This window comes from Stegodyphus dumicola, chromosome X2, assembly GCF_044657685.1.
Source record: "Stegodyphus dumicola isolate Sdum_Otavi_A_Nest chromosome X2, ASM4465768v1".
Classification (NCBI taxonomy): Eukaryota; Metazoa; Arthropoda; class Arachnida; order Araneae; family Eresidae; genus Stegodyphus; species Stegodyphus dumicola.
In genome coordinates this window covers 28,123,015-28,144,392 of record NC_140781.1, presented here as the reverse complement: position 1 = coordinate 28,144,392, position 21,378 = coordinate 28,123,015, and the positions used below count along the sequence as shown (strand labels likewise).

The following is a 21,378-nucleotide window of genomic DNA, read 5'->3' as shown; positions in this document are numbered from 1 at the left end:
GACATGTTTAAATCTTGTGCACTGAATTTTAAATAAGCTGATATTTTGTTGCATTTCAATATAGTTATAATCATGTATGCATCCTCTGTAATCTTGGGAGATATTTATTTAGTTTCATAAAATGAGTTCTGAAGCTTTCATATCACTTTTTTAATCTATGATGTTTATTGTTTTGTATGTGTTATTTAATCATTCTTTAATGTCTGACTGAAGACTGTTCATGCTTTTTGAGTTACCAAGTATTTAAGAAGGTCAAATTGTTAAAATACATGTAATCTTTCTTGTCCTAGGTTTTATTCCTTTTCAAAACAATGTGGTCTTACCGTATTATACTATTACCTTCACAAAACCTTTTTTACTATTCTGAATTCCATTCTGCTTACTCTTATCATTTAAATAACTAAAAACTTTAAAGGCTTTACAAGTATAATTTTCAAGATTTTGTATATTTCCTGTTTGCTTAGGTATTATTTAGAATTTTTTTTCATTATTGTGTTACAACAAAGAACCAAAGGATTCCTGCGGTGTTTTGCAGTCAATATTAGAAATTATCCTTTGATGTGTAACAGTCAATGAAATACATGCTGGTTTTTTATGATAGAAGTGAAAATACTTTACGTGTAGAATTTGTGAAGTTATTTTTCAAATGTATCACATGAAAAATTATAGATATTCTCATTTACAGGGTTTAGATTACATGTCTACTTCATACTCACTTTTTCATCTCTTCCTCTTGCTGTGCAAGTGCATGTGGCTCATTTTTGTGCCTTAGATATGTATTAAAGTTTTTGTGCTTGTAAAATTTCGTTGACACATTGTAATGGTTTTGTAGTATTATTCATATTGTTGCCAGGCAGGGTTTTATTTGTATTGAAAATGTTAATTTTTATTGCTGTTTTACAGCTTTTTTTTGTTATATTTCAGCAAATGGATTTCCATCTCAGCTTTACAAGCATTTTAAATGTCCTACTTTTCATGACTGAGTTTTAAATTATTTAATTATTGTATGAAAATGTTTCTCTGTATGTTAATATATCAAGATTTAAGGGCCGCCCAGACAGTATAGTGTTTAGGGGAGCCCGACTGCGATACCGAAGGGCCCGAGTTTGAATCCCAGAGAAGGCATGGATGTAAAATTGTCGGTCCCTTCATAGGAGGTAATGGTGGCCACCACTTCTGGCTTTAGGAGTGGCCAATGCCATTATAAGAAAGTGCTCGCCATTGGGAAAAAAAAAAAAAAAAAAAGATTTAAGGCATTCCTACCTCTGATTGATGATCTGCATAATCATGAAATTTAATAAATAATCATAAATAAAAGCATAATCATAAAATAAAAGTTTCTAAAATTTGTACTGGGTATATTTTACGTATAAAATAATTGTATGTATATAGTGCACCATTAATTCTGATATTTATGGGACATGAATCTCATTTTGATTTGCTATTGTCTGATACTTCAGAATAGGTACTTCAAAGTCCTAACAATCCTTCCTTTATGTAACATGTGTTAGGATCACCATTCAGACATAATTAAGGGATTTTCAGCAGACTAGAAGGCTTAATCATTATCCACAGTAGTCATTATCATGGTTATATGGTAAGCTAGAATGAAAAAAATGGCCTTGAAGTGCCTATTCTAAAGTAACAGACTGCAGCATGCTTAAGAAAGCCATAAAGAGTGTAATATAATTGTATATTTATGTCGTTAATGCATGTATAGTATATGTTCTGATTTTTGTCATTTACTAATTTATATTACAATTTTAGGGAAACCATATTGTTTCTGGAGACATAACATTATGTCCACAATGTCATTTCCCAGCTTTGTTTTCAGAATTTTCAAAGTAATCCTATAATCTTATTTCACATTCATCTTACAGTTTACTTAATTGTCATTTATAATGCTAATCTTTTTTTTTTTTTTCCTTTTAAGATCTCTATCCGTTGACAAGACATGCCCTATGTGTTTGACAGAAGTGTCTCTTAATGAATTGAAGCAAGTTGAATATATTCCTCCTGAGAATTTTGATGATGAACTTCCTTCTAATTCACAAGGTAAAGTTAAGTGAGGAGTGTTAAAGAATTATTCAAAAATTACAGACTCTTTATAAATGTGTGAAGATGTAGTTAAAAAATAGTTTTTAGTTTATTGTGAGAAGTTAGAAAAATTGAAGCTTTCTAAGACTGTGAAGACTGCATTATGTAAAATCACTCTGTGATAATGTTGCAAAATAAATAAATTACTGTGGTTTTTGGTTTAAATTTTATTTTTGGAAAAAGATATATATCTCATACTTTATATACTACTAGTAAAATTAGCTGGCTTTCATTTCTTGCTGTAATAAAAGTTCTGAAATGGAAGTGTCCAAAATTATGTTAGTATCACTTTAACAGATTGCAAATAAGCTAAATACTACACATGAAATTCATCAAATGTAATTCAAGCTTCATTTAATGGTAATTTTCATAAAGCAACTGAATAATATTTGTTTTTGTTGAAGAGAGACCTATCTTGTCCCATAAAATTCATTTAGTTTCCTTTTTTGTACTAAAATTCAGATCATGTGAAGTAGACTTTTTCAGCTATCATATATCAAAGATTTTTTAAATGGAACATTGATGGCAAAATAGGTCATTCATTTTGTACACATTTTTGGCCTAATTCTTTGCATTATCATTGGTTATATGTTAAAGATGCTTATCAGCTTGAATATTGTCAAATTATAGAATATAGTTTCACACTAGAGAGTACATATATTTTCATATTTTGCTCAATGCAATATTCTTCATTATATGTGTAAATAGTAGAATTCCAATAACATGTAAATACCAGTAATCCATATTTATTTTTAGATGTAAGCAAACAAAATTTTTATTTAATTGTAATCAAAATCACATATCATTATCATATTTTTAGAAACTTCAAAGTTCAACAAGTAATCTTTCCTTTTTCCCAAAATGTTCCATTTCTTTTTCCAGCAATCATAATAGAAATCCTTGATTTTACCAAAAGCAATTCTTTTTTATACCTGAATATGAAACGCATCCCAGGGATTACGCATAGCAGCCTGTTTGGCCAAACATGTCATCCCTCTCTTTGCCTATAACACCAGTATGGGCTTTCACCCAGTTCGTATTCACTTCCTGTATTTTCTCAAGTTTACAAGGAGATCTTTTATATATGAGACCAATACATTAGTGTTATCGGGATCTGCTAGTGCTTCCAAACCAGATAATGAGTCTGTATCTTTGGCTTGAAAAACCCAATTGTAAGGTTCAAGTCAAATTTTGTCATAGTCTATTTCTGTACAAAACAAGTAAACCATATATGCTGCACCAGTTCCATTGTGATAATCTGAAATGGCAGTAAATATATGCAATTCTTGTATGCAAACATTTGGTCTCTGGAATTCTACTGCTTTACCTAATGCGGGATATATACTGTTAATAGTAAAGACAAAAAAAAAATCTATTACATGCGGTAAAACCTCCATAAGTAATAAAATCAACATTTTGTGAATGTAATTTAAATTTATCATTATAAAAAATAAAATATTGAGAGGGACAGCATACCGGCCAATATGCAAATTTCTTCCATCAAAGCTGTTTTAAAGCATCTGGTCAGAAGCAGCAGCCAGGGTATCTAATTTATTTCTGATTCGCTGCAGGTCCATGGGCATGGAACCCCAAGCCGCAACATGGTATAATATAATGGGGAGTAATAACTGTTTCGTAAATTAATGTAATGTTACTTTTCAGTGCTAATGACTAAGCTGAGCAATTTCTTTTAAAATGCCTCAGAATAGAGTTAGTTATTGTAAATATTATTAAAATGTTCTTGAAAATTCAGCATATAATCAAAAACAACAACAACAAAAAAAAAAACAAGATAGTTAAGGTTTTCATCACATTTAATTCTAAACACCTTCATATTTAGTTGTGGTGGTTTAGGTTTTTTTCCACCCTTTGGGTAAAACAAGAAATCAGTTTTTTTGTAAATTTAATCTCGGCTTTTCTCTTTTTCAATCCACATTCTTAGATCTTCTATAGCAAATGGAAATAGTTTCTGTAATTTCTCCAAAGAGTTTACACAAATCACATACAAAATGTCTTCAGCATAACATAACATTCTTACATAATTTGGGCACTCGTTCTTTAACAATCCATACATTACAGTGTTCCAAAGCAGTGGAGCATTGCAGGAGCCATTTGGGCATCCTTTGTGCACAATTCTTTCAATGCAAATATCCTTATTAAGTCTTTAAATAACTTTCCTTTCGTTAAAATAACTGAGAAAGATTCTATAAATATTTTTGTGTATCCCAAAATCTCTAAGGGTGGAGAGCAAAGATAGCTATCTAATAGAGTCAATGGTACCCGAGACATCGAAGGAGACCTCAGCCACATGGAATTCAGATTTTTTGTGTGCTAATAATATTGACAATATCATAAAGAGCATTTTCCATGCAGCAGACTGGTGTAAATCCATATTATTTTGTAGATACAAATTCATTCTTTAATAAAAAGTGGTACAGTGTATTTGTAAGTAACTTAAGCAAAATGTTTCAACAAAATTTTAACAAACATATAGGCAAACCAAGAGATTATAAACACAATCGAAACTTGAAGTTTATTCAGAGTGTGATTTCACTAGCCAGCGCGAGTTGGTATTTTGTGCTTTTCTGCTGTTATGATGAGTTGGTGATATGCCTCTTTGGCCATTTAATAAGTGTATCTCTGGGTTGGTTGTTGAGTCAGGGTAGTTATCCTTAAACAAAATTTTTAGTCTAGTGCCAGTACTTATCTTTGAATTTATTGTTACATTATCCTTAAGTTCCCACCTCAGGTCATCGGTGTTATTGTGAGCATGAAGTATGTAGATTTTTGTTAAGAGTTTGATGAATAATTAAGGGTTTTTTTTACTCTTCTTCTGTGTTGATATTATTGAAGCCTGCGTGAGAAGTCACCAGGTTTCCTAGTAAGATCACTCTAACTGTATGACAGCATAGAAGATCAGATCTTAAACAGTTGCTCTAAAATATTCTTTCACGTAGGTTAAATATCTGTTTATATAATTCTCATATTATAGCAGATTCAGATTTCTTGATTGCATCATATTAGAATAAAGGAGAGGCTCAGATGGATGAGGAGGAGGAGCAGCATGAGATGTAAAGCCAATAGGAAAACTCACCACGGAAGAACTTAAAACTCTTAACTATTTAAAGTTTATGACAGTATTGTACTACGTTATTTCACCTCCTAGTACTTTTGTAATTTATTCCTTTAAACATAAAGAAATAGGTTTGTGTACCTGAGTAGTAACTCCTGTAACCAGCCTGCAGAAGTGATGTCACAGGAAAGAGGCGTGGCCGCTGCATCTTGGAATCACGTTACAAATGGGAGTGACATAGACATGTTTGCATGACATCATGCATGATACATTTATGTTTTGTGGTAATAGTACTTTTTCAAAGTTTTAATTTTTGTGGTAATGACTTCTTTAACCACGTGTTTGTAATGACATCAATTTTAATTAATTTTCTTTTTGTATTTTTAATTATTTAATTTATCATTATATTTAATTATTAATCTATCATTACTTTTAGTTTAGGATCTTATGACTTAATATTTATTTATTTTATAATTAATAATTATATTATATAATTATTAATTGATTTCATTATTTATTTTAATAACAGTTCCAGAAATTTAAAAAGCTGAGATTTGAACCTGCTACCTCTTCTTTAAAAGCACACACAATGCTAAAAAGCCATGGTTTATCTCTTCTCCTGCAGTGAAAAGCACCATAATGTCACTATCCTGAAGGACTGCATCAGGGTCAGCTTGAAGTTTGTTGTAGCAAGTGAAATATGCATACAATCTCTTGAAATTCTAAGTGATCTTTGCTTTTACATAGAATTTACAATTTTACTAAAACTTTTGTAAAAGCTAAGATTAGGTGCTCATTTATTTTCAAGGAGTTTGCTGACATATTACCTTTGCTACAACCACCCTTTATGGTGAATTAGAATGTAACTAGTTTCGTATAATTACCGTCCGGATATTGCAAAAACGTTGTCCATCACTCTTTTCCCACTTGCATGTTTATTTGTTGTATGCTATGTCATTCCAGCTTCTAATTCGTAAGCTTTGAATTTGAAGAATATTTGCACATCCTGCTGAATAACCTTACTTTTCTAGATCTGAAGAACTCTTTTTACTTCAGGTCAGCATCTTCTGCATTTATTCCATTCATCTTCAAATTATTAATAGGAAAAATTACAACTGTGGGAAAGAATTGGAATACTGAAATATACCTATGTATGTTGAATAACGAGAAAAAATTCGGTATTTTGTCATAACTGACTAATACTGTGAATAATAAATAATATTTTAAGGAAACATCAGTTTCATTCACATGAATAAAATAAACCCTTTTTACCAAAATACTCAAGAAATCTATCACATTAATGATCAACAAATATACTTTTAACTATTTAAATAACTAGTAAACTGGTAATTAGCAGGGAAAATATCAGAAAATTATTGACATGTACCAAGACATGTACCAATAGCAAAGAGAAGATAGTTTCGAAATATCTAAGAGATTACTGACCGCGCACTCTCAAAACACAAGAGAAACACACAAACAGAAAACACAATGACGTTCAAATACGTAACTTTCATGGAATATGTAATTAATTTAAAATAAGCAATCAAAATTTTAGTTGTGATATAGGAAAATACACATTCAAGAATTAAACGAGAATATTCATGTACATGTTTGCAAAGAAACAAATATGTAAATTTTTAGAAAACTTTTGCGTGTATTTTATTTTTATTATAGTATTGGTAAGTCGGTCATGAGAATTTTCTGTACTGAGCATATATGACTATGAAATGCATTTGAAAAGCAGAAAGTTATTAATCACTTAAATATTTAAATAGAAATCAGGATGTAGTGATGTAGGGGGGACATTAAATAATTAAAAGTTAGGGTACCCATGTAAACTTTCCAAGTTGAAATGCATGAACTTTCTAGAAATACTCACTTATTTTCTAATTTGTTTGTAATGTCTTTGTGATGAATATATGTAAGTTATAAAAAATGCATTAGCAAGCAAAAATTGGCAAAAAATTCAGTGTTTGCCAAGGAATCAATTTTCACTAGAAATGAAATGATTTGAAAAATAGAAAAATATCTACCTGTCAGAGGAAGGTGATGATACGGCACCGTTAAAACCTTCTATGTTCCTACAAAACTTAATTGGCAGTAATGTGTATGATTTAGATGAAACTAATTCTATGAGCATTATAGAAAGACGTAAATATTTACAACGAGTTAGAGAAGGACTTAGAAATCGTTTTAAGAAGGTATAAGAAGAAATTCCTTTTTTTTTTTTAGAAGGAAGGTTTTTAAGAAGGAATTCCTCTTTTACCACATTTTTTCGAAACATTGCAAAAGGTAAAAGAGGAATAATTAAAGTGAATGACATTATTCTCATCGGAAATGATAGCAAGAAACGCATAGACTGGTTGTTAGGTCGAGTCTCAGGGAAAGATAATATCACGTGTCTTGTAAGGCTAAAAATATCCTCTGGAGTTTTACTTAGGCCAGTTCAATGCCTCTTCCCTTTCAAACTAAACAATAATTCAGATAAATTCCCTTTAATGGGGAATAATGTAGGAGAAAAGCAAATTTATAAAATAAAACAAAAAAATCAAAAGGCTCAATATACACCTATCAAAGAATAGGAAATATGTAATCCAAAATGTTTTATAAAAACTCGACTTGGCAGAGAAGTATATCCTCCACCAAAACTGGACTTATGAATTTTATTAAGAATTTGGAACTATATGAACTTTATTGATTTTCAAAATCGTTTTTAATATAGAACTTTCAGTTATGTTGATGTTGCAAAATCCCCATTTTGCAAGGTGGGGAGAATGTTGGAAATAAATACAGTAATATCGTTTTATATTTACCTTTTTGGAATGGCAACAAAAAGTATCTTGTTTACTTAGAATATTCTATCTGGCAGTTGAGTTTTAAAATGATAATAAAGATGTGAGTCTGTTCTAACTACGTTTTCGTATTCTTTTTCTAAAAATAATCACCGTAGTATTTTAAACACGTTGAAGTGGATTTTTATTTTCTCAGGGCCATTTTGCCACACAAAGTGCCCGTCTCAGTCCGATTACTACGCCCCTCGTAAAATAGTCTGTCATCTGGAACTGGCTTCCATTGGCGACGGCCTGGCATTGTCTGCTACTACACGCATCCTCTGAGACAAGAACACATTTTCTACGCTGATTTCCGTAGCAGAAATAACGGCACGAAAACTGAACATTCTGCAGATTCTTTCATTTTTATATCTTCTTCAATATGGGCTGGAAAACTACGTATTTCGCATCATTCGCATAACTTGGTGACATGCGTGTGCCTTGAAATTTGCATAATTTTTGGGCCGCTTCTTCTTGGTGTTGCATTTTTAATGTCGCGTAGTGTAGATAACCTTTTAATCTACTGTGCTCGATTTTTCAGAAATTCGCTGCTTCTCATTCACACAATGAATAACTTCAACAACTGTTAGCAATCAATACCTCCTCTTTAAAATTAGAAAAATATTATTTCTGTCTCGAGTATGTTCATCCGTATTGCGACATATCTTCAAAACATCCCCGTTTTTTTGTTCCCTACTGCATGAGATTAGCAGTTTTCAAAACCTTACATTTTTTCTCTCAACCCGGTATCTCAGCCTCTGTTTAACCGCTAAACGTGGTATGGCCAGGCATGCGAAAAGCAATAAAATCTTTTGTGTGCATCTGTGATCAATGTCAACGAGCTAAAATCGCCAAATATATCACATCTCCTATTGGCACATTTGTTGAACGTGATGCTTGTTTTGCCCACATACATATCGATTTTGTGAACCAACAGTTTTGCATGGCTATCACATACCGGGTCACAAGATGCCGGAAGTTATTCCAATAACCGACATGACTTCTGAAACAATCGCTCGTGCCTTAGTACATGGCCGATTATCCAGATTTCGATGGCCTGACTCACTTACATTTGACCAAGATAAAAATGAATCTAAACTTATTAAAGAACTTACTCGTACGCTTCGTTGCAACAGGATTCGAACTTCTGCATATCGACCCCAGTCAAATGGAATTATCGAACGCTTCCGTAAGGGAAACAAACTAATACCCTCCACCTCCTGAAATATTTGACAAGAAATAGGCTGGATTAATGAAATCAAATACCTTGGAGTCACCCTGGATGAAAAACATACCTTCAGAACCCACTTCCGTTCAGTAGCACAAAAATTTTAAATCATCTGTGCTACTATGCGACCTTTTCTTGGTAGAAGAAGTAACTTATCTACATAACATATAACATAACATTAGTGGCGCTTCATTCTTATGAAAAGAAGGAAAAGAGCTTAGGCAATGTTGCCCATTGCTCTTTCCGCCATTTGATCATTTAAATCAAAGGTTTTAAATGGTAACTCCCTTGAAAGATGAATAATAAATAAATAGATAAGATCTCAAACTGACACCAAATATATATAATGAGCAAAAGATCGCACCTCTAAATTCAGGGTGTCGGTTAAATCGTTAAAACTTCTTCCCAACTGGATAAAGAGCCGATTGAATCCCTCCCAACTCTTGACCAAACAAGGGTGCGATGGTGAGTCTAAAATAAAAAAATAAATAAATTAGTAGTAATAATTAATTAATTAAGGAGGGCAGATGTCTTTCTTGACCTTTTAACGGTTTGACCCGTATTTTCTCGTTCTTTTATGCAGGTCTCTTAACGGTTCTTTATGGATTTGTTAGTTTAAATGTACCCTCGAAAACGGATCTTCCCGTGTTTTTGTAATAGCGAAAAAATACGCCAAAAACGACTAGCTCGTATTTTTGTACGTCTTCCAACCCCCATTGCCTAAGCGGACAAGGGTCCACGCACCGATGACGGCAATGGGTAATGGCTGTCATAAGCGCGGGGAGAAGTCTTCTTGATATTTTGAGATCACGGAGTATAATGATACTCCGTGTTTGAGATAAAGGCCTTACACTGACTCTAAGGAAACAAATTTATTACCAGTTACAAAGTGAATGTACACTGACTACCAATAAGTATTTGGACACCTGTGATAGAAAAGAAAAACTAACTTCATTCAAAATCAATAGTTGGTAGAGCCTCCACGACAGGTAATTACAGCGTGGACCCTCCGGGGCATACTTTCCACAAGTCTTTGTATGACAGCTAGTGGTATTTTCTTCCACTCAGCTTGGAGAAGACATAGAAGTTCCTTCACCGATTTTGCACAGGTAGTGCACCCCTGAATTCGTCGATGCAATTTGTCCCAGCGGTTCTCGATAGGGTTCAGGTCTGAACTCTGGGCAGGCCAGTCCATTCGATGAACTCCATTGGCACCATACCAAGCCTTGGTTAACGTCGAAACATGACAACTGGCATTGTCGTCCTGAATGTAACGGGTCCAACCCGTAAAACTGCCACAACGTAGGAAGCACATTGTCATCCAAGATAGTGCAGTAGGCATCGGAGTTGATCTTACCATGAATGGGGACCAAGGGTCCCAGCCCATACCAGGAGAAACACCCTCAGACCATAATTCCACCTTCGCCGAACTTGACTGTTGGCACAATGCATTCTGGCAGGAGACGTTCTCCAGGTAGACGCCAGACCCAGACCCTGCCATCCGAACGGTAAAGGGTGAACCTTGATTCGTCACTCCAAAGAACCCGTTTCCATTGATCTACGGTCCAATTTCGATGTGCTTTGCACCACATTAACAGAGCAGCGCGGTTAGACTTTGTGATCAAAGGCTTATGGGCAGCAGCACGACCATGAAAACCAAGCAGATGTGCTTCCTTACGGATGGTATTCATTGAAACAGTACTCCCGGATGCCTGTTGAAACTCCTCGCGGATGAGGGCCATCGGTTGGGTGCGGTTTTTCCGAATTTCTCTGGGCAGCACTCGTCGGTCTCTATCTCCCAGTTTCGTTGGTCTGCCGACTCGGGGCACATTCCGACAATCACCGCTCACCTTCCACTTCTTAATCACATTGGCCACTGTCGATTTTGGGTACTTCAGATTGCTAGATATGTCCCTTAAGGATCGGCTACATTTATGATACCCGATAATTATACCTTTCTCGAAATCAGAGAGCTCTGAACTGCGAGGCATCTTGCATGCGACTAAAGCCGATGCTGTTTCCTACACGATATATACCGGCGGAGTTCGTGACGTACCTTAGGACCGCAGATATCGTCATTTGCATAGGTGTCCAAATACTTATTGGTAGTCAGTGTATATATAAAAGGAATTAAGAATTTCCGTTTCAGAACAATTATTGAATAAAATAAACACGTTTTTACAAAATAAACTTTTATTTATGACTCATAAAATTATTAATGAATTAAAATGAGAAAAATAATGTGTTATATAATTTACTGGGAACACGTGATTAAATAATTCTCTTTAAAAAAAATTTCTAAAAATTTATATCACAAATAATAAAAAACGTGCGGCTCTTTTGATAAATTTATAAATCTTATACTTTTCACAATTCTATTATTTGATTTCGTTATTTAGAAATCTGTTATTCTTGTAATAAAACTGTACAGGAATTTTTCAAAGGGGCTCTTATTCCCATTAACCTGTACGACAAATTATTTTTCTCCTTTTGGTTCAGAATTTTACTTCCAAAATTCCTCTTACCTCATAAAAGTATAAAGTTTTAAGAATTCGCCCAAAATCAGAAATTATATTAATTTTATTTCAAAAGCTATTTTACGCTCTGTAAAGTGATGCAAACTTAAAATCTGTGAGACTTTTAGTTTATTCTTTAAATGGAAATATGCGCAAAAAATTTTTTCAACATTAAATTTTAAGACCTCTAAATCAAATTTTATAAAACTCGGTTTACCACGCCGTATTTCCATCCGTAAACGGTGTGAGTACAAAATTTGAACTCTGTAGCTTATCGAGAAATAGTCTAAATATCGATGACGAGCTTTTGATTATAACGGCAAACACCGTGATTGAAATGCATACAATTTTTAAACAAACTTGCCGACTCTTAAATATTATATTTTTAAACATTTTGGAAAGTTCGGTAAATGTTGATATCAGATAACCGTCATTTTTATAACATTCTTGGTATTATAAAGCATGTATGTGATATTCATACGCGATTCCCTACAGTTATGTTCATTTATCAAAGTGGCTGCTTTTGCGACAAAACACAATTATATATTGTAATGCTCATTCTATATTCTCCACTATCTATGATACTCATTATCGATATTAATTTATGTTCTATATCTAAACAGAAATATTGGTAAGACTGAGAGAGGTCAACAAAATTTTTCCAAATATTTAATTATTTGAGTTACATAATGACTTATACTAGCTCAGGAAATTTTGAGTCATTTTCTAAAAATAATCTTTTCTTTAAAATTCCTTTTTCGCCCCCCCCCCTTACGCTTAATGACTTTATTCTGATGAATGGAAAGTTATGCAAACTAAAAGCTGAGTATATAATTACAGATCTCACTAATAAATGCTTTACAAATACAACTCTTCATCTTTCAGCAGAAGTTTTTGAAAACGCATTTATATAGATTGTTGTAGAAATCGACAAAGTTTTATGCCAATTTAAAATTTTCTTCTTTCCCTAATTTTTAGTTGCTTATGAACGTATTAAAAATGCTTTCCCGCTCAAAAGAAAGAAAGAATTATAATTGTATTTAATAAAGAATATTTAATGGATTTGGAATCTGCGCAAGAGAACTGAAACTATCATGGAGGGAATTTCTAAGGGGAACTAGATCTCATCCACACTGAACGTAGAAAAACCCTGGAAAACTTTCATAGAACAAGCGCTTTCGTCAGGATTTGAACCCATGTCGAATTACCAGTATTCAGCGGATTTAGCGATAGGCCTACTGGAACCCCCACAGCCCGATTTAAAAAATCTTGTTTAGAAAATTTTCAGCTTGATTTAGAGTGATAGGTGCCGTAGTTTGAAGGCTAGGATTATTTGAATACAGCAAAACACACGAGGACTATCTGCTTTTAAGGAGAAATATGCCTTCATAGAGGACTTTCTAACGAATAACTCAAGTTATACATGGAAAAATACCATACAGCCATCGCATTCATTTGTCTGAGTTTGAATTCAAATCAAACAACTAATATTTAGTGGTCTTATCTGCCACTGATATGGCTGTAGTATAACCAGACTTATTATTATGTATTATTAGATATGTATTACCAGACTGTAATGCATCTAAATTAAGAAATTAAAAAATACTCTTCTGAGGTAATCTTCAATCCAAGTTAAGGTTTTTCTAATGCTAATGAGTAATATAATTATGAAAGAGCTCACGTCATTTGTATCAGTGTGGTTTCAATCAACGATTATTTAAACCTTCTAAAAAAAAAAAACATGAAATTTTTCCTTTAAAATATCAGAAATTATTGAAAAAAAACTTCTGTAATTTATAAACGGGGAAACATATTTAACCAGATTTTATATGTGTGAAAAAAATAATAAATTATGATCTCCTCTAGTGGAGATCTTTGTAATTATATTTCTAATTCCAAAATCAAAGTGAGAAATCTAGTCGCTGAAGCAACACAACACTATCAATTCTTGTAAGCTTCTATTTTCAGCGACGGAATAGATCAGCTGCATGGAATTTTCATGATTTTTCTCTATATGTAAACCTAAATGCATGTAAGCTTTCCTTAGAAAGTTCGCCGGAAGTGGAATATTTCTATCTTAGAAGATAGATATCGCGTGCTTTAGTAAAGTTAGCAAATCTAAATACGGGGTCGGCAGTAATATGTTTGGGGCCCTATTCTAAAAATTAAAAGTAGCGAACAACACCCTCCATCGCCCTCTTTTACTTACTTTTATACTTTTATCTAAGAATTATATATTACATCCATAAAAATTTCTCTAAATTAATGTTATTTGGATTTGCAAACCATTTTATGCTAAAATACATCTTCCCAGATGGTTGCTTTTACTCACTGGGAGTCGATGCTTCTTGAAGATGCCGATTCATGAGTGAAAAATTATTTTATTGATTTTCTGGTTTCCCCTAATCGTTTACACAAAGGCCGAAGCTTCGGAAGAAAACAGCCTATCTATTGGTGTTAATTCGTCAGTTAAAGAGATACAGCACTGAACGGAGGAAAGTACATTTTTTTTTATTTGTAGAAATCTTGACTTCCCTTTTCCCTCACAATTCAAGCAATACGAAATCTAGTAGAAAAGATATACTCTCTAAGGTATAAAACTTTTGTATAATGAAATTATAAAATGCGATGAATGTTGAATATGTTGAATGATATAAAATTCACTTAGCTCGAAAACAAGTTTTTCTAATACTTGCGCAAAGTAAGATAATAATAATTTATTTACTAAAGAAATATTGATTATATTATCTTCTAATATAAATTTACTAGAAGTATCAAAAAAGAGGGAACCCATATGTAGGAAGTTTAATTCCGAAAATTGTGTTTAAAGTAACTTGAACGTAAATTACGCAGAAAACGTTTTATGGGGTTGTTTCACCTATCAACATACTGTAATGGAAAAGCGATACCAGAAAAAGAAAATTTGCGAAAGGCGGAATACTAGGCGGACCTTGAATTTTTTCGAAGCAAGAAATGCGAAAATTCAGGAGTGCTGTCATTATTCTTCTACCAACAAAGTCTTCCAAATTTTAATTGGAAGAACATCCGTTTGTAGCAAAATAGGGAGAAGTGCATAATTCCTTATTTTTTCTTTCTTATAGGGCGAAAGAGAAGAAGCACAAGACTCTGTCGGCCTAATTCATGTGTTCACGAATTATCGTCTATCACGTTTCCATACATTCCGTTTTTCTGAGGAAAAAATACGAAAAATCCTCTATGCTCTCCCACGGACACGAACCGCAGACCTTCCGACTGCTAGTCCGATCTACTATCCCTTACATCACAGGAGCCCTAAAAAAAGAATGAGATACTTTCTTATAATATATACGGATATACAAACTGATGATTCTAAAATTTTATTATCATAAGACTGGAAAAAATTCAGGATTTAATTCATTTTTATACATTTTAAAAGAAATTCAATTTTTCAGAAAGTTAAGATAAAATATTTATTAGAATGTCAAATTTAAGTATTTCAATTATTTATATAATAAAGGATAAATTTTATATTTATAAAGAAGAATTGTTAATAATATTCCTCTGATTTTAGAAAGAGATTTATTTCAAGAGATATGTTTAGCTTAAAAGTAATGGGAGCAAAACTAAGCTAAAACAAAAGGCACACATATCGTAATTATCTCTTTTAAATTAATGATATCTATACTGCTAACAAATTGTTACTTGACATGCCTACTACAATATTTACGCATAATTGATCCTTTCTAGACTAATACAGGCATAGCATATTTCTATGGAATGATTTGCTATAATTCTTAATCTAAGTTTCACATACTTTCATATTTAGGGAATTAATTACATAGCACTGAAGATTACTCAATGTATCATAAAAGATATAATTTATGTTTTAAATGACTAAAATTAACGGGATAAAGAGCCGTAGTTTGATAATGATAGGATCATGCATTCAATTTTCGTCGTTTTAATAAAATCCATTATGGTACTTATGCTGGTAATTATAAACTGCATTTACGTATACAGAAGTATGATTAATACACTTTTCACAGAATATACGCTTTTTATGCTCTGACAAGTTTTGTCAAGATACCAATTTTTAGTTCATATACAAGTCGTAAATTCCCTAACCAGATTCCATTTTTATATAAATAGATGCATAAAGGACAAAATGGAACAGTTAATTACATCTTTTATTCTTTTACAAAATTTAATTCTTTTAGATAAAATCTCATTCAAATCATATTTAATCAAAACATTTTACGCAGTTTTGGGAAAAAGGAATTTTGGGGTTTGTTTGATTTTTAACGGTGAATTCAATCATTAAAACATTTTTACCGTGTTTCCTCATTCATATAAAATTAGCAAAATAATTTACTAAATAATTCTTAGATGTAATAGAATTCTTGTTTATCTTTTGTTGTATGACTAAAAATAAACTAATACTCAATATTTATTTTTATTTAATTATTTAATTACAAATACTTGGCTATTGGTACTTAAGACATAGTCTTTCCATATTATCACTTTTCTATTAGGCCTTGAAATTATGTTAAGGACCTAATAGAATTCGGAAAATCCTATGATTGCATAAAACTGCGGGAGGTGCTAATAATGGCAAATTTTAAATGAATGTAGAAATTTATTTAAATACACTCCAATAGAATAAAAATTTATTTAAATTGACTAAAATTATCCTTATATTCTATGTCATTTCAGTACTATAATTTCAGTTATTAGCTTAAATACTGTAATTTAGTCATATAATTTGTAAGTGAAAACAAGAAATACATTTTTGGTTTTAAATTCCACATTAGTAGCAACTGTATAATAGCTAAACTTACCAAAATATTTGTAGAAAACCGCCAAAATTCTACACAGATCGTATTTTATTCTCGAGTGAGAAATTGCTATAAAATCCCGAAAAACAGTAGGGAGATTATTGCTTGCCAATTCCATGCTGAAAAGATCAAGCGTTTACGAGGATGAGCTCGACTGTTAACGAAAAACTTGTGGAAAATATTCAACGCTAAATTATAAATACGTATGCCAAATTTTCCAAAAATTCCTGATAAATATTGTACTCTCATCGTGATATATACCTTATAATGTGATGAAAACTGAGTTGGTAAAAGAATTGATTAAAATTTAATTTCCCAAACTAAATTGGCCTACTAAAACTAAATAAAATAGATAAGTAAATAGTAAAAAAAAAATAAATACTGATCTTTCTTAAAATACTGCCCAATAAAACATGTCGAATAATTGAAAATTTACAAGCTTGGAAGCTAAAATTTTAAAAAGTTTTCGGAAAGTTCGAACTTTACATATTAAAAGAAACAAGTCTACAAGCTACAAAGAAAGAGGAGGGAGACGAAACTAGTACTTCTTGCCATTCAATAGCGGGGAGGCAATTTTATGGCTTATCCATACACTAAGGGGAAACAAACATACTGCCCTAGGCTGGGCCATCTTAGAGAGATTTCAGAAAACGAAAGCGATTTTTTGGAGGGGTTTGTTGACTGACAACAAGGCCATTTTCAAAGCATTTCGTTCCGAGGGGCGGGCTCGTTAATGGGTTAAGCCAAATGCCCAGGTGATATATAAAGATTTGATATCTATTTCCAAATTATATTCCAAAACACAGCTATGAGAGGGATATCCCTGCATAGTTTCTTTTACAACTCAATGCTTGTTTCTTGTGGCTTCAAATTCACCTTACCTGTAGGTGTTTAGTATACATCAGAAACCCTATTATGCCAGAGAGCCCTTTGTATAGAAGGGCTTGATCAAAGCTAATATAGGAAAACCCAAGGAATCTATTTCTAGGGACAGAAAACACCGGACATCATCCCAGGAAGTGAAAAGGTGTTTCCTCTTCTTCTCCACAAGCTGGGCAGAGAGGAGATTCAACAAGACCCCATTTGACCCCATTTGTAGAGATGATTGGCCAGATAAGCATGTCCGGTAACAATTTGAATTACCTGGCATAAGTTAGTTCTATTGAGGTGTATGAGTTTACCTGATAAGTTAAGTATACTGAGCACCAATTTAGAATGAGCACAGTCTGGTAGTTTAGACCATATGTCATCATGTTTGTTCTTTATCCAGCTTCTTACTTCTTTTTTACCAGTTTGATATGAAACTGGGTAAAATGGTTCTGGGCCAGACATAGGTAGTTGCGATGCATCTTTAGCTACTTTATCAACTAGTTCATTTCCAGCAAAATCACAATGACCTTGGACCCAGACTAAACTAATGGTGTTATGGGCCTGAGCCAGAGAATTGAGATCTTGAGTACAGTTCAAAACACAGTTTTGTAACTTGACACGATTAGCCAGGGCAAGGATGGCTGATTGGCTGTCAGAGAGAATATATATATTCTTATCAACTGTATTTTTAGTTAAGAGCTCTTTGGCGACCATATTGATCGCCAGAACCTCGGCTTGGAAAAGAGTTGTTAGTTTACCAAGGTATAGATGAAATCTAATGAAATCTTCTCCAGATCTCTTGGTTCTTATAATAGCTCCAGCTCCGGTGAAGTTGGATTTTGATCCATTTGTGTAACATTCAATCGATTCTGTTGGAATTAGGTCAATTAGAGATTCTATCTCATTCCTTTTTGGTATATAAGTTGAGAATAGTTTATCTGGAACTATTGTTTTAGTAATTGCATCTTTGGGCATATAGATTATAGGGATCTCATTGCCCAAGTCCAGGCATATGTCAATGGGGCTTTTCAGGTGGCTTTTATGACCTAAACCTGTCCTTTGGCACCATTGGCCATTTTTATTCAACCTATACATGGCTTTAATTGCTTCTCCGCTCAAGAATAATTTCAAGGGTGGAATTTGCAATAAAAATTCTAATGCAGCAGTAGGGGTACTATTTAAAGCCCCACTAATGCATAGGCAAGCAAGTCTTTGCACCTTTTGTAAAATGTTTAAATATGTGCTTTTGTTAATAACATTGATCGAGACCACGCATCCGTAAGACAGCATTGGCCGGACTATGGCAGTATAAATCCATAGAGTAGATTTTGGTTACTTATCTACAACAAACAAATTAATTTTATATTGCTCCATACTTCTTCCAGCCCTCCTTTATGTAGCTCCGATATGGGATATGCAGCTGAAACCATTACAAAACAATTGCAAGTACTACAAAATAAAATCTTAGGAGAAATTATCAATGCTCTTTGGTATATTCTAAATACTTACATTCACAGAGACCTACAAATAGAACCTATACAAGACTATATCAAACGCTTAGCAATCAACTTCTTTCACACAGTACAAACCCACAATAATAGCCTTATTAGCACTCTCCGCACCCCAGGGAAAAACATCTGTACGCTGTGACATCCTACCCACATGACAACAGTAAGTAACCGAAATTGACTCATTATTGACTTTGCGGTTTACATCCGCTGCTCCATCTTGTAACGTCACTGACCTCACCCACCATTCCCTGCCACTATAGCTACTAGAGCCCTTTATAGTAGCTTTACCCGCCGCTTGCGTGGACAAGATTCTCTTTTTACTCTCTCCCACACCTCCTACTGCACTGTTCTTCTTTCGTTTCTCCCTAGCTTGCTTATCAGAAGCCGAGTAAGAAGTTTCTACATCTTGACACTCGAGAATATCGTCGTCGTCGTCGTTCCACTGGCATCTTAAAACATCACAGAAATTTTCCCACTTGTTCTCTTAGGCATACTCTCAGCCATTAAGAAGGATATCAAAGAAACTTCTGCTCAACTTGCTTATGGCACAGCATTAAGAGTACCTGCCGATCACGGAGTATAATGAAGGAGGTGAAACTGCCTAGTAGGAAAACGGGTCTACAAATATCGCGATCACTAGATGGCGCTGCTGTTGCACCTGAGCGGTTCAAAATTTAAACATTTATTGAACCGCCAGGCGGCTATGCTTCCTAACTGATGAAGAAATGCCTATGTTTATCAACGTTATAATATTCTCACTAATAATTGTATTTTATTCCTCAAATTATAAAATTAATTTATGGCTTTCCTGCTGTAAGGCTTGCAGTACTTTTTATGAACGATTAATTTGAAGATATTTTTCAGTACCCCCTAGAAAAATAATCATATTACTAGTAATAATACTTACTGTATATATGTTAAATTTAATTAGAATAGGTTCTTCGCGTCTCTCATTTTGTAAAATGCTTAGATACACAGCTTGATATAAACTGTGGCGAAATTTTAATGAAGCTTATAGAATTTTTTGCTTCAGTCAGTAAATTTTCTTTACTGTCATAATGAGTCATTCTTTATTATGAATCAGATGTCAGTTTTGGTTTTGATACTTTTATAGTTTTCTGTTAAAATTTTCCATAACTTTGTTATTTGAGATCTGAATTATGTTTCAAATCGATTTGACAAAATTTTAAAATATAATTCGGTTAAGTATTCTGAACACTTGGTTATGCTGAACTCTATATTATTCATAATTAAATATAAAGAGTATATTGAAACTAATTAAATTTATCTTTAATTTTGTCCTGCTTGGACTAACTTCTCACCAATAAATGCAGTATTTTAACTAAAAAAATAATGCAGATCTTTTGTATTTTAAAAGTACATGTGCCAAACTCTTTTCCTCCAAAGGATATGTATGCAGACAGCTGTTGGCCACGGTTAAATTAGTATATATTACTCTTATTACCTATAATGGTGTTTTTTTTTTCGAAATTAAGTGTAGTTAATAAGTTTTCAAAGTAAATCATTCTAGTATCTCATTCAATAGCCTAAAAGATGAATTTCTTATGTTTAGAAAAATTGTATCAAAGTTATAATGAGGTGATATTTTCTCGCTATTAAGTTTCAAATTGGTACATGTAGCTTTTTTGAAAAAAGATTTTGTATGTGTTATCTTTTACTGGAAGAGATCCTGTATTTTTTATTTTCATTTATTAAACTGATTATTTACTAATAGATTATAAATACATTTATTGCAAAACTACCAGTTTAATATCAGAATACCCAATGTATGCTTGCTGCAGTATTTAAAAAAATATCATTACCTATGTAAAACTAAAGTCTGTTTTCTCTTGCAGTAATTATTCTCGATTTAATATTTCTTTTTAAACGATTAAAGACTCGCAGTAAAAGAAGCAAGTTCAATTATATAACAAAAATTTAATAAAAATGTAACAGTAATTATATAAATAATCCTGAAACAATCTTAACACTATTGTTTTATATTCTCACACACAGGGGTGAGCTATAGGAGGCTAGAGTAACTCCTTTTTTAAATTTGAGTTCAATTTGCAAGCGCCTTGTTCTTTCCCACCAGCAGTTGTCCCTCGAACGGGCTGGCTGCATCGGTGTTTTAGTGGTTTTCCCCATGTGTAACGTGTATACGAGCCAGTTTCCCTTAAAAAGTCCACCACGAAGGCATCCCTCCCCTTAGGCAGATAGCCTTAGTGTGCTCTGCCATAATTAAATACACCACTACACCACCCACCAGCAGTTGAGCATCAAAAGTCGCCGAACGCTGCAAGTTCGGTCCTGGGCTCGAATCCCGGCAACAGGCTAGCTGCATAAGCATTTTCCTGGTTTTTCCATGTGAAACATATATACAAGTCAGTTTCTCTTAGAAATGAAGGTATTCCCACCCTCAGGCAGATAGCCTG

At 33.1% G+C, this 21,378-nt stretch overlaps 1 protein-coding gene across 2 annotated transcripts in view; it reads left to right on the top strand.

The window, feature by feature from the left end:
* Oseg6 (intraflagellar transport protein Oseg6) overlaps positions 1–2,251 on the top strand; it is a 210,573-nt gene extending 208,322 nt beyond the window's left edge. Inside the window, exons 34-35 of one of the 2 annotated variants that reach the window (XM_085809920.1) lie at positions 1,768–1,844; positions 1,934–2,251. In XM_085809920.1, the coding sequence (XP_085666046.1) occupies positions 1,768–1,844; positions 1,934–2,069 (213 nt within the window). In that variant the 3' untranslated portion in view covers positions 2,070–2,251. Of the gene's footprint in view, positions 1–1,767; positions 1,845–1,933 lie in introns of those variants that run through there. The other variant, XR_015039212.1, reaches the window with a different exon arrangement.
* Positions 2,252–21,378: the final 19,127 nt, after the last annotated feature.